The sequence below is a fragment of the Cetorhinus maximus genome, chromosome 22 (genome assembly GCF_964194155.1).
Source record: "Cetorhinus maximus chromosome 22, sCetMax3.hap1.1, whole genome shotgun sequence".
Lineage (NCBI taxonomy): Eukaryota > Metazoa > Chordata > Chondrichthyes > Lamniformes > Cetorhinidae > Cetorhinus > Cetorhinus maximus.
In genome coordinates, this window is record NC_135900.1 from 19,192,097 (window position 1) to 19,215,784 (window position 23,688).

Here is a 23,688-nt window from a genome sequence, read left to right on the forward strand (position 1 = left end):
AATTGAAGTGTATAAAATTTTGAATGGCTTGGACAGAGAGGATAGGAAGGATCTATGTCTGTTAGTAGGTCAATAACAAAGGGACATAGGTTGAAAATAATTGATAAACGGATTAGAGGGGAGTTGAGGAGTAATGATTTCTCCCAGAGGGTGGTGGGAAGGTCTGAAATTTACTGCTTGGAAGGGTGATTGTATTTAAAAAAGCATTTTTTAACCCTGATTGTATTTTTAAAAAAAACATTTGGATATGCACTTCTGCCATAACCTACAGGGCTCTGGACCAAGAACTGGAAAGTGGGATTAGAGTAGATAGCTCTTTTTCAGCCAGTATGGATGTGATGGGACAAATGGCTTCCTTCTGTACTTTAGGTCTTTTATCAAGTTTTGAAAAGGAGGAAGTCTAACTGGGTTTATTCACATCAAGAAAAAGAAAGACTTGCATTTATATAGTGCCATTTATGATCATAGGATGCCCCAAAGCTCTTTACAGCCATTGAAGCACTTTTGAAATGTGGTCACTGTTGTAATGTAGGAAACAATCCCACAAACAGCAATGTGATTATGACCAGATAGTATTTTGTGATGTTGATTGAAGAATAAACTTGTCAAGGATGGCAGGGATAACTCCCCTGCTTTTCTTCGAAACAGTGTCATGGTTCTTTTTTGGAAGTTTCCCAAACTGTAGAAATTTTGAGATCAGTTCTTGATAGTATTACATCAGCTCTAAGTCAGCTGCGTACCAACTAGTGCTGCTGAGAGATCTTATGCGGGAGGGTCACATTTTAATGGAACTATCTGTTGTGATATCTATGCGGATCTATTTTGATTATGCTTTGTAACTGTATTTTTTGTATTCAAAAGCCACAATTTAAATAATTTGAATAGATTACTGGGGGTTTGAATTATATAAAACTAAAATACTGCAGACACTGGAAATCAGAAATAAAAACAAAATGCTGGAAATACTCAACATATATGGCAGCACCTGTGGAGCGAGGAACAGTTAACTTTTCCAGTTGATGACCTTTTATTTCAGGTCTGCAGCACCTGCAGTACTTTGCTTTCATATTGTTTGACTAATATAAATTGTGGGAACAGAACTGTAGTATTTTATGATACAATTCTATTCTTTGATACCTTGATGTTTATAGGGAGGCAGGCAGGGAATGGGAATGACTGTTAGCAACTGGAAAAGTGGGGGTCCTGCTGAATTTAAGAGCAGGACATCATTACAATTATTGTCCCCTGTTTCCTACCCCAGCGGCTAATCCGATTAAGAGGCTGGACAATGCCAGGTGAAAAGGCCTGCTGTACAAGGCCACAACTGAGGAACGTGGAAAGGAGGGAGGGAGGGATTACAGGGCAGGGGGAAGAGACCATAGGGAGGGAAGAGATTATGGGGAGTGAGAAGAATTTGGGGTGGGTGACCTGGAGATCAGATTGTGGACGAGTGTCGGTTGATCATAGGAACATGCGTAGGCCATTTAGCTCCTTGAGCCTGACCCAATAAGATCATGGCTGATCTGCAATCAAACTCCATATATTCATCTTAACCCTGTATCCTTTAATATCTTAGGTTAATGAAAATCTTAAAATTGTCCTAGATTGAATTGCTGTTTGTGAAAGAAAGTTCCAAACTACTGCCACCCATTGAATGCAGAAACATTTCCTAACTTCATAAAAATTTTAGGCTCCAATTTTTAGACTGAGATATCTAGGACTAGGGGAAAATCAGCCAAAATAGCTTCTTTCTGTTTACCTTATGTGTTCCGTTTAATATCTTTGAAAACCTTGATCAAACCACCCCTTAATATTCTAAATTCTGAGGATTATGACCCTAGTTTGTATCATCTCTCCTAATAATTTAACCTTTGGGATCTGGGTATCATTTTGGTAAACCTATGTGACACTCTAGCCAAAACCAATATAACCTATAACCTTTGGATCCCAAAACTGCCCTCAGTATTTCAGGTGTGATCTAACGTGGGTTTTGTGCAAGTGAAGCAAAACTACTTCTGCCTTGTATTCTACTCCTCTAGCTAAAAAGATTAGCATTCCATGAATCCATTTGATTATTTTCTATACCTGTTCATGACGTTTTAATGATCCATGTACATGGATCCCGAAGTCTATTTGGAACTTCAGTGTTTCTAACTTTTCACCACTTAGAAAATACTCTGTTCTATCCTTTTTAGATCCAAAGTGGGTAACCTCACAATTGCTAATATTGAAATCTATTTGCCACAATTTTGCTCATTCACTTAATCTATTAATATTTTTTGGTAATATTATGCTTCCATCTGTATGGCTTAAAATGTCACCTCTCTTTGTGTCATCAGCAAATTTGGATATGAGACTTTTTCTCATCATCTAAATTGTTAAACACAATGAATAGTTGGGATATCACAAGCCATGTACTGCCAGTTAAAGAACATGCTCATTATTGTTGCTCTGTCTCCTGCCGCTCAACCAATTCTCAAACCTGGTCAATAATTTGCCTTCAATTCCATGAGCTTCAACTTTAGCTAATAGTCTGAGGGGCTTTATCAAATGGCTTCTGGAAGTCAGTATAAATAATATGAATAAACATTCCCCTGTTAACTACTTTAATCAGCTCTTCAAAAAATTTAATCAGGTTCATCGGACATGACTGACCCTTTACAAATCCATTGTGGGTGGTCCTCTTTGATCAGCTGAAAATTGTCATTGTTCTGAGCCCCTAATTATGGCAATTTTAGACTCACTGTTGTAAAATTCCCTGTTTCTAAACACCCACCCCCCACCTCCCCACTGTCCACTACCATATTTCTCAAATAGCAGAGTGGCACGTACAGTTTTCAGTCCAAAGGAACTGTTCCCAAATCAAGAGTTTGCAGATGCCCTAACTATAATCTTCCAATATTCTCATCTACTTTCTTTAAAACCCTGGGAGGGAAAACATCTGGCCCAAGGGATTTGTCACTCTGTCATTACTTTCTTCATTATTGTTATTTTGCTTACATTAATTTTGATGAGTCCCTATCCTTGATCCAGCATCAGTTTCCTTGGGATGCTCACCTCTTCCTCTACTGTAAATACTGATGCAAAGTAACTATTCAACGTGCCCACCACTATCTTTTTTCATTGACAATATCACCATTATCAGTATTCAAGGGGCTCACTTTGCTCCTGACCCTCTTTTTTTTCCCCCTGATATAATTGGTAAAATGAATTTGGTGTTGACTTTGGTAACCCTTGCTCTTTTTGTACTCTCTTTTTGTTGCTATTACTGTTTGTTTTGTCACCCTTTGCTGTTCTTTATTTCTTCCACATTTGCCAGGATCTGTGCTTTTTGTTTTGCATTTTTGTATCTTTTAGTTTTATGCTGTACATACCTCTAGTCATCCAAGGCATTCTTTTAGCGAGTAGATCTCTTGCCCCTTATGTGTTTAAACAGGTATCACCTTAAATTCTTTTTTGAACACCTCCCACTGAGCTATTTTTTCCCCATTAACAGATTTGTCCAGTTTATTCTGGACAGTCTCTATTTCATCACATTGAAGCCTTATGCAAATCTAGAATCTTAGTAGCTGTTTTGCATTTCTTTCTTTTAAACATTATGTTGAACTCATCATATTATGATCGCCATTAGATAAATGTTAACCAGATTTAGTTAACAGCCTAATGATGTGTTATCACTCATTATGTGATCTAAAATGGCCTGCCTCGATATTGGTCCTAGGAGTTAAACAGCTGATGTGGCTTCTTGCTCATAGTCACTAGCCCCTATTCAGGCAATTGCTTATAGCTGGTTGACAGTTAACTGCCACTGAGCTTCTCTTAACTAATTTGTAGTTTTTTTAAAACAGTTTTTTGAAATTCTATGTTGAATTCAAAATTTCAGTTTGAGATCTACTCAGTCGCTACTTGCTGAAGAATTACACTCTCAAATCCCCACTTTTGCACTGTTTACGATGCATTCTGTTTGTGATCACGTCACATGACCACTCTCTAGGGGCTGGAGTAAGGGTGTGTTTCTGGAGATTGCAGGAGTGGATCGGATGAGCATGACAGAAGAGGGTTCTGGAGATTGCAGGAAATGGGTTGGACTATCATGGGAGTGGGGTTGTCAGCCGATCATGCAAGCTTAGCTTATGTGAGCCGGGGATAATACTCCTGCTTCCCTAGTCCATCAACATTGTTGTGAAAGCATTTGCCTGTTGATAATTGGCAGTTCTCGCCTCCCTTTTAAATTATGGGTTTCTTGAGACCTGGGAAATCTGGCCCACAGTCGTCATGGCTGCTAAAATCTTTGGCACGCAGCCTTGTTAACATGTTATATTTACTGACCTGCATCTCAAAATTGAGTAATTTGCACGACCCCCAACCCTTACCAGTTAAACTGGAAGGTAGGCACATTTGTAACGGGTTGAGGGTCAGATTACTCATCTTTTACAATTTAATCCCTCCATTTTCTACCACTACCCTGCCCCTCCTGGAGGCTTAAAATTCCCGCCAGAGCCTTTGATAGCCTCACACAATCCTATTTATTTTTCAATTTTCTCCATTTGAATTGTTATTTTCTACAGCAATTTTCTTGGCTTCTACATCTCCACTGTTATGCTTGTCGGATTCTCCAGTGATGAATTAGTTGCATGACAGGAGAATGTTTTTTTTGCTTTTTTTCTAAATAAGCTTATAAATTGAATGATTACATGAAAATGTGTAGACATAGGTGCTATAATTTTGGAATATATACACAGATGGTTATGCCATTAAGTAAATGAATGATCTTTAGTGCCTTTGTATTATAAAATGAACTTTATTGTACAAGGTAGCACTAGCCTATTTTTCCCTCTTAGGTCAGGATGTCACTGGAGCACTTGAGAATCCTTTTGTTGACACCAGTATGCTGGAAGCATATATTAGTAATGACCTGGATCCAGGAGCCATGTAAGTAGTTCAGTGATATGGATGACTTGTGGAAGTAATATTTTAATGGCATTACTGATTCATTTTATGTGTATATTAACTTGACCTTTGAATTGCAATTGTTGCTTTACCCTCGTTATATCCATAATTCATTATGATGTTTGAGTCATAGTTATAATTATGACTTCTATATAAACCTTCCATCAATTAAATTATTTCCGATGTTCTGTAACTATAAATGACTGTTGGCACAAGTGGAGCATAAATGGCAGCATGGACTGGTTGGGCTGAATGACCTTGTTACGTACTGTAAATTTCACGTAGATTGAATATAGAAACTTCAAAGGGGAAGTGAAAAATGAAATAAGAGAGGTAAAAAAAGCGTATAAGAAGTGAATGGCAGCTAACATAAAAGGGCCAAAAGTCTTCACTGGAATATAAATAGTAAAAGGTTAGTAACAGGAGGGGTGGGGCCAATTAGGGATCAAAAAAGGGATCCGCACATGGAGACAGAGGGAATAACCGAGGTGTTATTGAGGACCCAGCAGCTGTCTTTACCAAGGAAGAAGGTGCTGCAGGAATCCTGGTGAATAAGGAGGTAGTTGAGATACTGACTGCATGGGCTGAAAAAAAGATAAAGAAGATGTATTAGAAAGGCTTCTAGTTATTAAAGTTGATACATCACCTGAACTGGATGGGATACATCAGAGGATGTTGAGGGGAAGTAAGGGTAGAAATTGCAGAGATACTGGCCATAATAAAATGATAATCTGGGACAAAATTAGCAGTCATTTGAACAAGTGTGAATTAATTAAGGAAAGCCAGCGTGGATTTGTTAAAGACAAATCGTGTTTAACCAACTGCATTGAGTTTTTTGAGGTAACGGAGAGTTGATAAGGGTGGTGTGGTTGATGTGATTGATATGGACTTCACAAAATTGTTTGATTTTAAAAAAAAAACTACATAATAGGTTTGCCAGCAAAGTTGAAACCTATGGAATAAAATGTACACTGGTAGTATGGATACAAAGTCAGCTGAGTGACATGCAATGGAGAATAGTGGTGATAGTAGTAGATGAAGGTATACAGTGGAGTTCCAAGGGATCAGTACTCAGTCCACTGCTTTTCTTGATATAAATGACCTGCGTACTGAAGTCTAGGTCACAATTTCAAAATTTGCAGATGACAGAAAATCTGGAAATATTATGAACTGAAGAGGATAGTGATAGGCTGATAGAATGGAAGGACACATGGCAGATGTAATTTAATGTACAGAAGTATGAAGTAATACATTTTGGCAGAAAGAATGAGGAGAGGCAATATCAACTAAAAGGTGCATTCTAAAGGGGGCGCAGGAACAGAGATCTGGGGATATATGTGCACAAACTGTTGAAGGTAGCAGGGCAGGTTGAGAAAGTGGTTAAAAAGGCCTATGTGATCCTGGGCTTTAAAATTTGAGCATAGAGCAAGGAAGTTCTGGCAAACCTTTATAAAACCCTGGTCTCAACTGGAATATTGTGTCCAGTTACAAGGATAGATTGGAGGAGCTGGGCTTGCCCTCCTCAAAGTAGGGAAGGTTGATGTGGAATCTAGAGAGAAATTGCTCCCAATGGTGGAAGGGATGAGAACCAGAGGACACCGATTTAAGGTGATTGAGAAAAGAACCAAAGGCGGCATGAGTGGTTAGGACCTGGAAATATGCTGCCTGAGAGGGTGGTAGAGGCAGGTTCAATCGTGGTTTTCAAAAGGAAATTGGATAAGCACCTGAAGAGAGAGCATCTGTAGGACTATGGGGTAAGGGATGGGAAATTCACAGCCATGCTTCATCTTGTCCTCACTCAAGTTTGTACTGTTTGGTGATCAGGAATAGGATTCCTACATGTTTCATCTTTTGCTGTACCTTAGCCTATGTACACTGAGGAAGATTTAGGTGTCCCCAGTGCCGTTGGGCTGAGATCAGGGATTAACATGGGACATTATTGGTTTCTGTCTAAGTCCATATCTAGTACATCATCTGGAAGTGCTGTCCCTTGTCCCACTATATTGTATGCAGGAGTCAAATCTGATCTATGTTGGGTGAGCATATTTGCATTGATGTGAAATGCAACAACATAAAGTTTGATTTTTACATTGGTACATTACCATTTAAGTAAAAAATTTCTCTCAACACAGTACTTTACCAGATTCGCCACCAGATTCTGTATCTGAGCGCTGTTCACCTCCACAGATGGCAGGTATGTGATATTTCTATACAAGATGTAGCTCCAAGTGACTAATGTTGAGTTTTGTATGTAAAATGAGGCTTTTGAATGGGTACAAGTTTGAATTATGTAAGTTAATGTAAACATATCCAAATGCTTGTTTTGTTGGCCCCATCATATGTAAATGATAACTACAGTTTATACAAGGTTTGAAAGTTTACATTGTGGCAATTAATTAAATAATCTGCCTCCACACCACTAGTCCATCTCTTCTGTTTCTTCTTGTCTCAAATTTCTGCATTGGTCTCAGTCTTTCATTGGCACTTCTATCTACCCTTTTCCAATTTTTCTTTATATTCTTATTCCAATCTCTACGCATCTGCTTCAGTCTATGATCTTGATATCCTGTTGATTTCCCCCCCATTACTTTGCCACAGATAATGCTCTTAAATCCTGCTAATATCTGGGTTTAAAATACTCCCCTAAACCTTACAACTCACCTCTTTGAACAAACTTTTAGTCACCCCTAGTATCTCTTTCTTTGGCTTTGTTGCAATTACTGTCTGAAGTGTCTTGGGATGCTTTCTATGTTAAAGGTTCTATACCAATGCAAATTGCTGTTGTATATGATATGTAGTTTCTATCTGTGTTTGAACTGTGATTTGAACGGCCGATATATTGCCCAGTCTTCTGCATTGCTTCATAGTTCCTTGCTCGTAAAGATGGTTAGAAATACGTGGATTAATCGAGGATAGTAGGGATAGTTTTTTCAAAGGCAAATAAGCGTTTGTCAAGCTGAATAGAGTTTTTAAAAAGGGAGCAGTTGGTATAACAGAAAAGCTGTTTGGTGGACAGGAAATATAGTTAGGATAAATGGGTATTCGATTGGAGGAGAACTGGAAATGGTGAATCACATGGGTCAGTGCTGGAACCACTTCTATTTTGAGTAGTCATTAGACAATTTGTCTTGGAAACTGGGTGTAATAATTCATTTTGCTAATGAGATAAAAATTAGGGAGAGTCAGACTTGAGGGAGGCATGGATGAACAGAGTGGGCAAAATTGAAAGACACAATTTAATGTGGATCAGTGTGAGCCAATACATTTTGGGAGTTAAAGATTAGGACTGGGGGCTCACATTCAATGGAAAGATGCTGAAGGTTTTGGATCTATGTGGATTGTAACCTCTCAATAATGGTATCAAATATATATTCCCTGCACAAGTTCAAGTGGAGGTAGATAAAACAATGAAACACTGCTATTTTGTTTCAGAAATACAAGCATATAGTGCAAAAGTAATGAAATAATGATGAGTTTGTATAATATATTGGTCAGGCCACAGAGCACTGTATGCGTTAGGGAAAGGACATGAAAGCCATAGACAGAGTACTGTGGTATAAGAGTCTGGTGTATATATAGGGTTAATGTGGGACTGAGTACAAAAGAATGGTGCAAAACTAAGAAAAAGAAAATCTTCAATGGCTTCTGAGCTGAAAGAAGCTCCCAACTGAAGCTACAGATGCAGAGAAAATTTGCCAGGAAAAGCTCCAGACAGAAGAGCCTGGAAGCTAAAGGTCGATATCTTTTTGCAGCAGAAGACTCAATAGAATCTCCCTTAGAAGTCCAGCTTCAGTACGCAGAGTCCATAGCATGCAAGGGTGAGCTAAATCTTCTTAACTTGCAGCTGTCGCCAGTCCTGACAAGCCCCTTTTATTAATTCAGTCAGAAGTGCTGTTTAAATGAAACTCATCGCTAACCCTGATTCCCGACTCTAAGCCTCAATACGTGGCCTCTGAGTTGAAAATAAGAAAAAGTTAATAATTAACTTACTCAACTGTCGGAAATCCTGTGACTGTCCAAATCCTTAAACAGCAGGCCAGCGGTTAATTTAAACACCTTGCTCTTCACACCGCTACTTCACTGAATAAATCAAGTTGGCAAACAGCCAACTCATGAAGCCATTCTTCAAAATTATAAATAAATTTTCAGTCAGAAGTATGCCGTCGCTATTTTGTGGAGCCTGACAAAGCGCGGGAAGATTGGAGAGAGAAAAAAAAGCAGCTGTGGAGCCATTTTGGAAAAAAAACAGTTCCTGCACATTCAATCTTAAAGCGGCAATAACATTTAAAGCTGTAACTGCAGAAAAGCAGAGAGGAAAAAAATACAGTTGCTGCACCGTCTGTCTCAAAAAGGCAGCAGCATTTAAAGCTGTGACTGCAGGAGAAATATTAAATCACCATGAATCAAATATCAGATTGGTTTGGACTAACCCCAGGGTCAAATCCAAGAGGACATTTGGCACCCATAAAAAGCGACTTTTCACGTTACTTGAGTACATTGGGTCACAAAGATGCAGGGGTAATCCAAGTCTGGAAAAGCAACTCTTGAACCAGTGATCTTGCCAGCGCTGTGGTGTGAAACGCCCTCACAGGAAAGATCAGTGTCCTGCAAGTACAGCCTAATGCTTCCACTGCAACAGACGGAGACACTTTGGCAAACTGAGCAAGCCTATACCCCAGCAGCACTGCGCAGCCCAACGGTAATCCATGAGGTTGAGACCAAAAATCCAGAAGAGAGACCACCATGCTTCTTGGGTGAGGGCAAAGATGGTAGTTATTCATTTTGGAATGCTGACATCCTGGTAAATAGTTATCTAACATTTTAAATTAGATTCAGGTTCCAGCATGACAGTCCTGTCAGACAATGAGCCGCGGCTGTTATGGCACACGGTTATGGTAAAAATTGAGCTGCTCAAACCCCAGAGGGAAACTTGAATCAACTGCCATAACTGTTTTGCAATTTATATTTTTATTTCAAGATGCATGCCTTGAATTCAGTAGTAATAAGGCCACTGAGTCTGAGTTTCTTTTACAAAACTAAATTAAACATTAAATTAGTAAAAGAAATGATTTTGAGCACATATATAGGTCTACAAATTATGACTATGATGACTCCTAAATTCCCTAATTAATCTAGCTCCCAGTTACACCTCCGTTAAGGCAACAGTAAAACAACATAGATTTCAACAGACCCAGGCAAAACACACAATACTCTGGACAGTGATATTCAAAGTGAATTCTCTTAGCTTTGGTTCCTGGCGACAGCATCTCGATACCTAGAGGCTGGAGACTTTTCACACTTGTTGGATCTTACAATGCCACCTTCTTACACATAACCTCATCGCCTTTATACAGGTTCCTCCTTTTTTAATGTAAATCCCATTGTTCCAATATGTCTTTGCATCTTTACTTTTTCCATAACACATCTTTCATAGTACTCATATTATCAGTAATCTTTGGGAAAAATAAACACACTATTTGGCTTAACCTCTGTTGACTAGGTGTAACACCTTACCAAATCTTTGAAATTCACTACTCGAGTTTATCTCAAAATGCAAATGTTCTTTACACCTCCCATTCTAAAACTTCAACTATGTTTACATATTTAGCATTTCAAACCTAGTTTGCCTTCTGATACATCAAAGCACCCAGACTAACTGTCTGCAATTCAGTTAAAACCCACACACACATCCCTATACACAGAAACTAATCCAAACCCCACTATTAACCTACCTTTACAATAAATTACAATAATATTATGAAAACGATTATATTCTCATGACATGGCTCAAAGACCTCTGGCTTTGAACAACAGACACTCCACTTTACAGGGCAGGGGGAGTCCGACTCCCAATCATCGGCATGATCCTGGTGTCACTGAGGTATGGCAGCAAAAAGATCTTTGAGCTGATGTGTGTCATCCCTAATTAGTCTTCCTCTCTCCTGAGCAGGGATGCCGCGTCACCTTGAATCTCCTCCAGACAGTGGAGGATGTCAAGACTTCCACTGCTGTTAGCTAGCCAGAACAGCACAAACCTGAGTACTCAAACACTAAAGAGTATTCAGACTTGGCTTTCACCTTCGATCTCTCTTCTCTCTTTGCGGAACAGGTTTGTCCATTATCATTCTAGGTTCCGGAAAGCTCCCAATGGTCAGACCAACCTGTGGTCACGATATTATTATTGCACCTCTGGTGGGAGTGGTACCAGAGAATGATCAGTCTGCGAAGCCTGTACCTCCAACTACGACGATGGTACAACTGGTTGACATACCAACCACTGTGCACACATTGCAACTCCCAGCCAGCATGCCACAACCATGAGGGACGCTGGAACCTGGTACCAGTTTCTCATCATCGACAAGAAAAAGCAGCGGTGAGCATACCACTCACCACAGGAATGGTCTTTGAGACAGCTCACATTGAGAAAGAAGGAGGAAAGGCAGTGCCAAGGAGATGAATACCATGTTTGTCCACCCTGTAAGAAATGATCAAGAGTAACAGCAACCATGGATCAAGGCAACAGCCAAACCAATCAGGCATGGGTAGACATTAAGTAATGGAGGAAAAGAATGAAAGAATACCCAAATGTCAGTCCAATCTCTAAGCCAACAACAAGAACCAGAACCAACAGAGCCTGCCACTCTTGCGACAGAACGGCGAACAAGATGTGGAAGGATTGTAAGGCTTCCAGACCGCCTGAACCTCTAACTTCAAGGACTTGAAGGGGGGAGATAGGGTATTGAGAATGTTGCTGATAATGCTATAATAGCAATAATTTTGGAGTAGCATTAAGGTTGTAACAATAAGTTAAATGCATAAGGCTTATAACAATGTAAAATTTGAAGTAAACTAATATAAGTCTATATCCATGATATAAAGACTTTGGGAGTGGTGGTGTAGTATAAGGGTCTGGTGTATATAATGGTTAATGTGGGACTGAGTGCAGTACCGCCCACACAGTGATGTCAGAAGGCACATGACCCAGAGCCAGGATGAGTGTGGTGTTGGCCAGAGACGGGTTAAGATCTAGACATGGAGATAGCTCCTCGCCTGTAACCAGCACCATTACAACAGGTACAATGTAAAATCATCAAGGCTGGGAAATTATAGAGAGAAATAAAAGCCGAAAATGCTGGGAATACTCAGCAGGTCTGGCAACATGTAGGAGAGAGAGAGAAAGAGTTGATGTTTCAGGAAGATGACCTTTTGTCAAGTTTATTTCAGATGTCCAACACTATTTTGCTTTTGTGTTAGTTATAAGTAGAGATTCTTAAATATTCATTCTTTGGATGTGAGATTCACTGATAAGACCAGAACTTATTGGTCATCCTGAGTTGGTGATACAACTGAATGGCTTACTAAACCACTTCAGAGGGCACTCAAGGACCAACTATGTTGGTGTGAACCAGACTGGGTAAGGATGACAGGTTTCCCTCCTGAAGGATGTTAGTGGACCAATTTTATAATAATCTGACAGTTTAATGATCAATTTTCTGATACCAGTTTTTATTTTCAGATTTTAAACTCTGAATTCTAATTTTATAACTGCCATGGTGAGATTTGAACCTACAATTTCCGGATTATTAGTATAGGCCTCTTACTAGGTCTGCTTTTCTATTTTCACTGGAACAGGGAAACTAAGACCTGCTTAAATAGAGCTTTTTAGAATTACAAAGAGTTTGACAGAATTAACTGTCAAAATCTATCACTTTGGTGGGGGAGGAGGTGTCACCAGTTTAACATGGTCACTGAGTGCCAACAGAGGTTAAGAAGAAGCTTTCTTATGTAGAGAATTGGACTTTGGAATATTTTCCTGTAGATACTGACTGTAACAAGGATTAGTGCATCTTTGAAGAGAAGATTGAATATGTATTTGACAAAGAGATGCAGAGCTCTGGATAGAGAACAGAGAAGTGGGAATAGTTTTGATCTGTGAAGGAATAGAACCAGCATAGACACCATGGGTCAAATGACCACCTCCTATTGCTGACCTTGCATGTGGCCATACAATTTAAGATGTAATTTTAGTTTTTGCTTGCCTCATCACCCACTCCAGTTTATATGAAAAATGGCAGAAATGCTTTGCAATAGGATGATGCTGGAATAATTTTACACTTTATTTAGATGTGCAGTATAGTAGTACACTGGGAGCTGGAATTAATTCCCAAATGGGACAGCCGCCTTCAATCAGTCATCCAAAAGCTTCATGTAGATTTAGTGAGCTGGTGCTGCCTACTCATTCTAACGTGCCAAAACAGAACATACAAATTGGACTTCGGGAAAATTTTGTGAAATCTGATGTAAATACGCCTGCAAGCAACTGTTCAATACCGCCGAGCTATGTGGGTGTGCCAATTCATCCTGTTGAAGAGAATACCAATTGCCACCCTGAGTGAGTAACTTCTATTTAAATATTAAAAGTATATATTGTATTTGTTTATATTCCATTATCTGAGGAGAGTAAACAAAATCTAATTAATTTGTAGTTCTCAGCATTCACTTGTTGCATTCTAGATCATTGAAATACCTTTGATTTAAAACCAAGCAAATAAATTAATTGTCCAGTCTAGAAGTAGTAAATAATTGCAACATGATTTGCACTGAGCACTTAATCCCCAAAAGCTACAATTATACAAATTGTATTCTACAAGTATTCTCAATGAATTTCGGGCTCGGCACGATGCTGAACTCTTCTTCCGCCTCCTTCGTCTCCATGCTCACTTCTTTGGGCAGGAGTCCTCTCCCCGTTCAACGGATCCTTTTACCCACATCCAATATTCTCCCTCCACCTGGACCCCTCCCTCTGGATTCTTACCTTCTCTTGATCTTTTCATTGAGAACTGTCGGCGTGACATTAGTCGTCTCAATTTCTCTGCTCCTCTCACTCATTCTAACCTGTCTCTCTCTGAACTTACTGCACTCCGTTGTCTCAGGTCCAACCCTAACATTGTCATCAAACCCGCTGACAAGGGTGGTGCTGTTGTTGTCTGGCGCACTGACCTCTACCTCGCGGAGGCTGAGCGTCAACTCGCAGACACTTCCTCCTACCTCTCCCTGGACCATGACCCCACCACTGAACATCAAGCCATTGTTTCCAGGACTGTCACTGACCTCATCTCCTCTGGAGATCTTCCTTCCACAGCTTCCAACCTGATAGTCGCCCAACCTCGGACGGCCCACTTCTACCTCCTACCCAAAATCCACAAACAGGACTGTCCCGGCAGACCGATCGTGTCAGCCTGTTCCTGCCCCATGGAACTCATTTCTCGCTATCTTGACTCCCTTCTCTCTCCCCTTGTCCAGTCCCTTCCCACCTACATCCGTGATTCCTCTGACACCTTACGTCACATCAACAATTTCCAGTTCCCTGGCTCCAACCGCCTCAACTTCACCATGGACGTCCAATCCCTCTACACCTCCATCCCTCACCGGGATGGTCTGAGGGGCTCTCGGCTTCTTCCTCGAACAGAGGCCCGAACAATCCCCATCCACCACTACTCTCCTCCGTCTGGCTGAACTTGTTCTCTCACTGAACAATTTCTCCTTTAACTCCTCTCACTTCCTCCAAATAAAAGGTGTGGCTATGGGTACCTGCCTGGGCCCCAGCTATGCCTGTCTCTTTATGGGGTATGTGGAACATTCCTTGTTCCAGTCCTACTCCGGCTCCTTCCCACAACTCTTTCTCCGGTACATCGATGATTACTTCGGTGCTGCTTCATGCTCTCCTCGGGACCTGGAAAAATTTATTAATTTTGCTTCCAATCTCCACCCCTCCATCATTTTCACATGGTCCATCTCTGACACTTCCCTTCCCTTCCTTGACCTCTCTGTCTCAATTTTTGGTGATAGACTGTCCACCAATATTCATTACAAGCCTACCAACTCCCACAGCTACCTCGACTACAGCTCCTCACACCCCGCTTCCTGTAAGGACTTCATCCCATTCTCTCAGTTCCTTTGCCTCTGTTGTATCTGTTCTGATGATGCTAGCTTCAAAAACAGTTCCTCTGACATGTCCTCCTTCTTCCTTAACCAAGGTTTTCCACCCATGGTAGTTGACAGGGCCCTCAACCGTGTCCGGCCCATCTCCCGCTCATCCGCCCTCATGCCTTCTCCTCCCTCCCAGAAACATGATAGGGTCCCCCTTGTCCTCACATCACCCCACCAGCCTTCGCATTCAAAGGATCATCCTCCGCCATTTCCGCCAACTCCAGCATGATGCCACCACCAAACACATCTTCCCTTCACCTCCCCGGCGGCATTCCGTAGGGATCGTTTCCTCTGTGACACCTTGGTCCACTCCTCCATCACCCCCTACTCCTCAACCCCCACCTACGGCACCTCCCCATGCAAATGCAAAATATGCAACACCTGCTCCTTCACTTTCCTCTCTCCTCACTGTCCAAGGGCCCAAACACTCCTTTCAAGGGAAGCAGCATTTCACTTGCATTTCCCCCAACTTAGTCTACTGCATTCGTTGCTCCCAATGCGGTTTCCTCTACATTGGAGAGACCAAACGCAGACTGGGTGACCGCTTTGCAGAACACCTTCGGTCTGTCAGCAAGCATGACCCAGACCTCCCTGTCGCTTGCCATTTTAACACTCCACCCTACTCTCATGCCCACATGTTTGTCCTTGGCTTGCTGCATTGTTCCAAAGAAGCTCAACGCAAACTGTAGGAACAGCACCTCATCTTCTGACTAGGCACTTTACAGCTTTCTGGACTGAATATTGAGTTCAACGACTTAGATCTTGAACTCCCTCCTCCATCCCCACCCCTTTTCCGTTTCTTCCCCCTCCCTTTTGTTTTTTCCAATAATTTATATAGATTTTTCTTTTCCCACCTATTTGCATTATTTTTAAATGTATTCCACCCATGGTTTATTTCACCACCCCCCCCCCCCCCTCCCCCCCGCCACCCAGAGCTACCTTGCTTGTCCTGCTCTCCACTCTTAATTAGCACATTCTTTGAGATAATATCACCACCTTCAACACCTTTTTGTTCTTTTGTCTGTGACATCTTTTGATTATCTCCTCCTATCACTGCTTGCTTGTCCCAACAACAACCCCCCACTTCTTCCCCCCCCCCCCCCCCCCCCCTTAAACCAGCTTATATTTCACCCCTTTCCTATTCCTACTTAGTTCTGTTGAAAGGTCCTGAGGACGCGAAATGTCAACTTTGCTCTTCTCCGCCGATGCTGCCAGACCTGCTGAGTTTTTCCAGGTATTTCTGTTTTTGTTTTGTATTCTACAAGTATTTGACAAATTCTTGTGTTCTAGAATTTTGATGCCAAATTCAAGGAAGAGGAAGTGTTCAGACCTTTGCGAGAATACCATTGATCATATGTGGAATGATATTCAAAGTCAAGTAGGCAGCAGTAGGTATATTTGGGATGCATTTTGATTTTTTAAAATTGAATTTGTCCATTGCTGACAAGCTTGGAGAGTTTCTTTAATATATTCTTTAAAAACTTCAGGATAAATTATATATAAAGCTACCTGTAGCTTTTAAAGAAGTCCTTAGTCTCTGACAGTGAAATGACCAATACATGTAACTGATCAGTTCCATCGATATGTTCTCTATTGCTGCAGTTGCCTATATTGTAAATGGACTAGGTCAAAGATTACTTTGGTAGCAAGAATAGAAAAGCAAGTACTTATTAAAAGCCATGCAACTTTTAAATGTTGATTGTCAGATATCCTTGGGTATGCTTGTACAAGGAACACAGAAAGCTAGCATGCAGGTACAGCAAGCAATTTAGAAGGCAAATGACATGATGACCTTTACTGCAAGGGAATTGGAGTACAAGAATATGGAAATCTTGCTATGATTGTATAGGGCTTTGGTGAGACCACGCATGGAGTTTGGTGCTCAATTTTACTCTCCATAGCTAAGGGAGAATATAGTTGCATTGGAGGGGGCAAAGTGAAGATTCATTAAATTAGTTCCTGGGAGGGGAGGAGTGTTTTATGATGAGATTCTCATTAAATTGGGCTTGGGAGTTTAAAAGAATGAGAGGTGATCGCATTGATAGATGCAAGATTCTGAAGGAACTTCACAGGGTAGACAGAGGTTGTTTCTCCTGGCTGGAGAATCTAGAATATGGGACACAGCCTCCGGATATGGGGGTTGATCATATAGGACTGAGAAATTTGTTTACTCATTGGGTTGAAAATGTTTGGAATTCGCTACCCCAGATGGTTGTGGATGCTCCATTGTTGACTGTATTCAAAGCTGGTATAGATAGATTTTTGCGTTCTCAGGAAATCAAGGGATTTGGAGAGTGGGTGGGAAATTGAATTGAAGCAGAAGCTCAGCCATGGTCATATTGAAAGTCTGAGCAAGCTCAAGGGGCCATGTGGTCCACTCCTATTTCTTATGTTCTTATGGCTGATGACTCCAGTTTGCAACCCACACACACACCTACGCAGCACGCATACATTAAAAGTGATGCTGTACACAAGAAACCTGATAGAACAGACCTTGGCATACATCCCTAGACCCCCCCTGGAGGAGCCCCAACAGAGCAGTTCAAGCTTTATGGCGGTATGCTGCATGGCCTTGTCAACATGAGGGAACAGCCCTTGCCACTACCAATCAGACGAGAAGCTGAGGATCAGGAGCATGAGGATGATGAGGAGGAAGAGAAGATGGTGGATGATGGAGGCTGCAACCCAGGCAGCCCCTTTTTTACTCAGGCTGTGCATGAAGAGCTAATCCAAATGTGATACCAATTCGCCATTCACCAATAGTCCTGTGCTCCTTACCTTCCTTATAACATCGTCCTCTTAGGCCCACCACAAAAATAAGAGCCTACACAAAATGCAAATTCCAATCAAAACTTTTAAATTAAATCACACCATAGTGCAAACAAAATTAAACGAATCACTCTTAATGCTTGGTCTTCTGTGTGCTTTTTATCTGTATTCATATGTGGCTGATAGAAGACTGCTGACTTTCAGTGGAAGACAGCCGAAGGCGTTGGAGAATGACCTTGAGCAATTTTGGGCCTAGAAGGCCTGGCTTCACTCTGCACCAACTTGGCAAGATGGCAAGGGCAAGGGCAACAGTCATTTGGTCTGGTTAACTGACAGGCAGCAGCAAGAGAACTGGTGGAGTGGCAAGGAATGGCTTACTTGCTGTCATCCAGAGATGGCACAGCAGGCTTGTGCTCCGTGGGGCCATTGCCACTCCTCCAGGACAGCCGCTCAACTATTTTACAGATTGCTGGACTGCTTTGACAAATTGGGATCCCCCTTGAACATTGTTATCCACAGCCATGATGACAGCAGTATGAGCTTCCACTGCAGTAGCAGACATTGGGTGGCTGCTGCTTGTGCTACAACAGAAATTGAGACATTGGCTTTCAGCCGCAGCCTTATGGCTGGTTCCACAGGTGTGTTAATGGAGATGTCCATCACTTCCATGCTGGAAAATATGGGCTCCAAGCTCTGCGCAAAGCCCTCTGCTAAGTTGGTGCAGGATCCCGCCATGCTCCTTGAGATTGAAGATAGCGTTCCAGGCACACGTCCTAATGCATCAAAAATTTTGATGTGTATACCTATCAGCCTTTTTCTGTAGTCTGGTTCATCCAAATCCTCATCAGAGTCCTCTACAACTTATCCGGTGAGCTGGCATTTGTACTTTTTTGCTCCCTACCCTGGCTGCAGCACACGTCTGCCCAATGTCTCACCATTTATAGATCCCATCTTTACACAATCCCCTGAGATAAATACAATGTCAATATTTCATCTGGTGGCTATGTGTGTGAAATCAAATGACTTGATATAGTGTTCACTGTCGTCTTGATTTTCCTCTATTGCCTGAATTGCGGTTCTAGGGTATATGAAAGGAAAAAAGAATCAGGGTGAGGTGCTGGTGACAGGAGAAGAGAAAGTAAGACCTGCATGTTTACACTATTTGTAGCTTGTAACTTGCAAGAGATTATGCGATGAAGGGGAAGTGGGAAGGATGTGAGAAAGAGGCTTAAGTTTGAGGATGCTGTCACCTTCGATGAATTCAAGCCTGGAATTGGCTACTGTTTCAACAATGGTCCTTTCCATAATGGCTAGCATCGTCTCCTCATCAGGGTTAGAAAATGTGGATGCCCCTTTCTCCCTCTGGGGTAATCATGCAGCCTAATCCATGTGTGTTAGCTAATTTAACTGTCCTTTGTGTTGGTAGTCTCTTCAGCTGCAATGTGTCATGAGCAGAACTTAATGCTCGCCTCTTCTGATGGGAGCCCCGACAATGCAGAATCAGCCTCAGTATGGCATTGAAGTGTGAGCTTAGATTACATGCCCAAGTCCTGGAGCTGAGCTTGAACCCATGGGCTTCTAAGTCCGAGGTGAGAGCACGACCTCTGAGCCAAGGCTAACATCCATGTTCCGAAGAAGAGTCGCATTGGACTTGAAACGTTAACTCTGCTTCTCTCTCCACAGATGCTGTCAAACCTACTGAGTTTTTACAGCACTTTTTTTTAATTTGGCATCTATGCAGCTGTATTTGAGCTGCAGAAAACCTGATCGTAGTCCTCCTCAATGACTCAACTAGTCTTCATCAGTGATTAGCCTGTAAAGCTTGGAAGGTTCCGGGCATGTTCTTCAGTTTGTGCTGAATTAGTTAAAATTTTCAAATTTATTCTAGTACTTAAAGCAAAAATCAGCATTGCATAATTGTTAACATGAAATGTAATAGAACAATAATAATTTGATAGATTAATGTTAATTTGCAATTGTATGTTATATCTATAACTCACCATAGACCATAGAGAGAAGTTAGGGGTGTAAAACGTGATCAAAAAATTGGGAGAGGAGTATTAGAAAGAACAGTGTTGGTGTTTTGCACCTTCCATCTAAGCAGGAGGCCAGAAGTTCTGCAGCTGGTAAGAGAAAAGGAAATGAGACACAGAAATGGCAGACAAGTAAGATGAAAGAGGGAGATGGCAAGGGCACAGAGTAAAAACCAGTAAGTGAGAGATCTCAAACTGAGACACAATCAAATTTGGTCACGATCCAGTGTTCTATCATCATTAGATGTATCTAGTGTGAACTCTGAGAGTGGTGCATTTCATAAATGGTTTCTGTTATAATTGTGTACTGCACTAACTTCCTTTTAATGGGACCATTGCATACGTCATTTAGTATTTGTTTAGCCCAACTTTGATTGTATTCTCTAGTATAACTTTTTGAAGGTACACCCACTGACTAATCATATTCATTTTATTGCATCTCTCTATATAAGCCAAGGAAATTGAATGCATTTGGTTGCACTTTAAGTTTGAAGATTTTGTACCAACATCTTCTGTCTCAGACTGATTTACCTTCTGTGGACCATTAGTCTAGCCTTATCAATTATTGGCTCAGAAGGAAATATCCGCAGAAGGAATATGAGCTCGCATATTCACATTTATTTTCTCGATGATAGATTCTAGAGAACATGATATCGATATCAATAGTTATGATACTGACAGTCAAAATGAAGTTTATATGGACTGGAACTATCCATGTTTGAAATGGCAACCGTTTCAACCCAATCATTGGGCAACTTTGTATAACACTAGTTACAATGAATTGTAAGTACCCATTATATATTTATTTTTGGCTTACAAGTTTAAATATTTTTTTTCCACAAACACTTTAAGGGCCACAAATGGCAAAACATCTTGCCCCAGGCTTTGTTTCACTAATAGTGTGAAGCTCTCAATGCCACCATTATTACTGTGTAAAACTGACAACAACTTCTGGCATCATACATACCCAGTTAAACATGCAAATCTAGAGGTTGTTGCCAGAGATGACCAACTCCATCACAGGATGTGCAGTTACAGGCTTCGCATATGAAATCATCACAGAGTTACTGATTTGGTGTGAGCCTAAACTATTCTCACTGTAAAAAAAAAAAATGGAAAATTGAAGTCTTGTTCAAAGTATTGCCTTAACCGATCAGAGTCGACCTACTTGGTTTGAATTTAAACAAAAGCTTGGCAGTTAATTGTTCCTGGTGCATATCCCATGACAATGCTTCTACCAAAAAGAGTCCACTTGCCAACCAATCAGCACTCTTTTCTCATGCAGCAAAAATTGTTGTTCTGTTTACAATTGGTATTCTTGTGAATCTGTCCTGATGAGTGCAAGATGAAAAGCTTTGACAGCATCTCTCTTTTTTAGCAGTACTCAAGTTCTGTACTACCAAATGACTATTTGAGTTTTTAATGTGTACCAAGTCATAATTACTACAGCAATCTCTCTGGCCCTGAAAAATTATTTTTTTAAGTGCAGAGTTTTATTCTCTCAGAATAAAATTTAAATGCTGCAGTTTTAACAAAAAATTGGTTGAAATTTTTGTTTCCTTATTTAAGTTACTTCATTAATCACACTTGTCCTGTCCTGATAAAAGGTCATCAACCTGGAACATTAACTCTTTTTCTGTCCACAGATGATTCCTGACCACCTGCGTATTTCCAGCATTTTTTGTTTTTACTTCAGATTTCCAGCATCTGCAGTGTTCTGCTTTTGTGTATGACTTTATTTTGTTTCTGTACAATGATTTAAATATAATTTATATTTCCTACTTTTGCTTTCTGCTTTGTCAACTGTGAGAATTCTTCAGTCTGGTTTATCAGTCTCCCTACTGCCTGCGCTGTTCACAGTCCCAACAGATCCCCTGTAAAAGGCATCAAATTCAAACTTGGAAAAGAGGAATTCTGAACTCTGGAGCTCTCTATAACTTTGTGAGCAACTTTTCTTGAGGCGAAAGGCGAGTGCCAATCCTTGCTGCTGACTCCAATATCTGGGCCATTACTCTGACCTTTAGAAAATCACAGTGAAAGTTATAATTATAATAGGCATTTAACCTCCGCGACAGGTTCTTCCTGCTTACTGATAGAAATGCCTGTGCACAATTTTTAATTACTTTAGCCAAGATGCTAAAGCTTTTACGACTAATGGTAAGACTCTCATATGTCGATCTATGACTTTAATATAATGTTAACTATACTTTAATAATTGGACTAAGGACCAAGCAAAATCATATTTTATCCATATCACTTGTTACATGTTAGATTTGAAAAATGGATCACAACTCTAGGAATTGCTAAAATCCTAATAATTCCTGCTACACAATGCTTTGAAAATATTCCATGTGTTCAATTTCATTTTTGATTATTGTAATATGGGTCATGATTAAGTTAATTCATTTATGCACTTCGATTTTATTTTTTTTGTGTTTCTGTTTTAATTAGACCTGCTGCAGGTTATCAAGTAGATGCGGACAAAGGATTTAATTTTTCAACAGCAGATGATTCATTTGTTTGCCAAAAGAAGAACCATTTTCAGGTCACAGTTCATGTTGGTTTGATTGGATGTCCGAAATATGTTAAAACACCTCTAGGCCTTAAACCAGTTGAAATGTTCTTCTTGAAAATTTTTGGAGTAAAGGCAAGTTTCAAAATTAGATTTGCTTCTGCAATTTCACTTTAATATTTAAATAATTTAAATGCAAGTCTCTGAAAAGTAAAGCTTATCAGCAATCACAGCACAAGTGTGCAATAGAAAGATAATAGAAATTGTATTTTGTTTAATTTTACATCTTAATATTTTATTTATAGCAAACCTTCAGTGTCAAATTATTTTAAGACTTTAGTTATAAACTTGGATTTCATTTTAATTGAAAGTACTCATGTAAGTAATGCACTGGAGTGAAGAAAACACATACCAGCAGATTTAAAACCGAAAACTTAAATAAATGCAATCTTGGCAGTATGATGTACTCACTATTGGTCAAGCCTTCATTTCAAAGTAAACAATTTTCATTTTCGTAGATCATAAGGCCATGTCACTAAAGGGCTCTGATGACCTAAATTTCTTGTGCACCATTTACGTTCAAATTCTGACTTGGATATATCACCAGTAAACCAAAAAAACGCAAACGACAGCAGCAAAATGAAACCATTCACTTTTTTTTTTTACATGGTTGCTTCTGGATCAATGATTGTTTGATAATCATAAAGTCATTGAATGGTTACAGCACAAAAGGAGGCAATTTGGCCTGTTGTGCCTCTGCTAGCTCTCTGCAAAACCAATTTATCTAGTGCCACTAGCTCTGCATTTTCCCCATAGCCCCGCAAACTTTTCCTCTTCAGAAAATGAGTGAATTTTCAAATTATAATTTAAGTATCTGTGATGCTTTCATACTATATTAAATGTCTTCTTAGCATCATTGAATCTTGGAGCACAGAAGAAGGCCAATCCTGCTTATTGTGCCCAAAATGCAAACCAAATAGTTTCTCCCCCCTGTCCTTTCCACATAGCCCTGCAATTTTTTTCCAATTCTGTGCCCCGACTCTGCGCTGCATTTCTGGCTGGGTCTTCTGAGCCCGGCTTCTTCAGAAATGGAAAGAGTCCCACGAAGAACTTCATAGCAGCATTGGACATCAAGGGGAAGACAGTCCATGCCCGTTTTTAAATTTAATCCTTCATCGGGTGTGGGCGTCGCTAGCAAGGCCAGCATTTGTCACCCATCCCGAATTGCATTTGAACCAAGTGGCTTGCTCGGCCATTTCAGAGGGCAGTTAAGAATCAACCACATTACTGTGGATCTGGAGTCACATGTAGGCAAGACCAGGTAAGGATGGCAGATTTCCTTCCCTAAAGGACATTAGTGAACCTGATGGATTTTTATGACAATTGATAGTTTCATGGTCACCGTTCCTGAGACTAGCTTCAATTCCAGATTTT

General features: G+C 40.5%; 1 protein-coding gene across 1 annotated transcript in view; it reads left to right on the top strand.

Annotated features, from left to right (window-relative positions):
• Positions 1–13,080: 13,080 nt before the first annotated feature.
• myrfl (myelin regulatory factor like) overlaps positions 13,081–23,688 on the top strand; it is a 45,564-nt gene continuing 34,956 nt past the window's right edge. The window contains exons 1-4 of the mRNA XM_078567883.1: positions 13,081–13,342; positions 16,231–16,328; positions 20,378–20,525; positions 22,194–22,389. Of these exons, the coding sequence (XP_078424009.1) occupies positions 13,119–13,342; positions 16,231–16,328; positions 20,378–20,525; positions 22,194–22,389 (666 nt within the window). The 5' untranslated portion in view covers positions 13,081–13,118. The remainder of the gene's footprint in view (positions 13,343–16,230; positions 16,329–20,377; positions 20,526–22,193; positions 22,390–23,688) is intronic.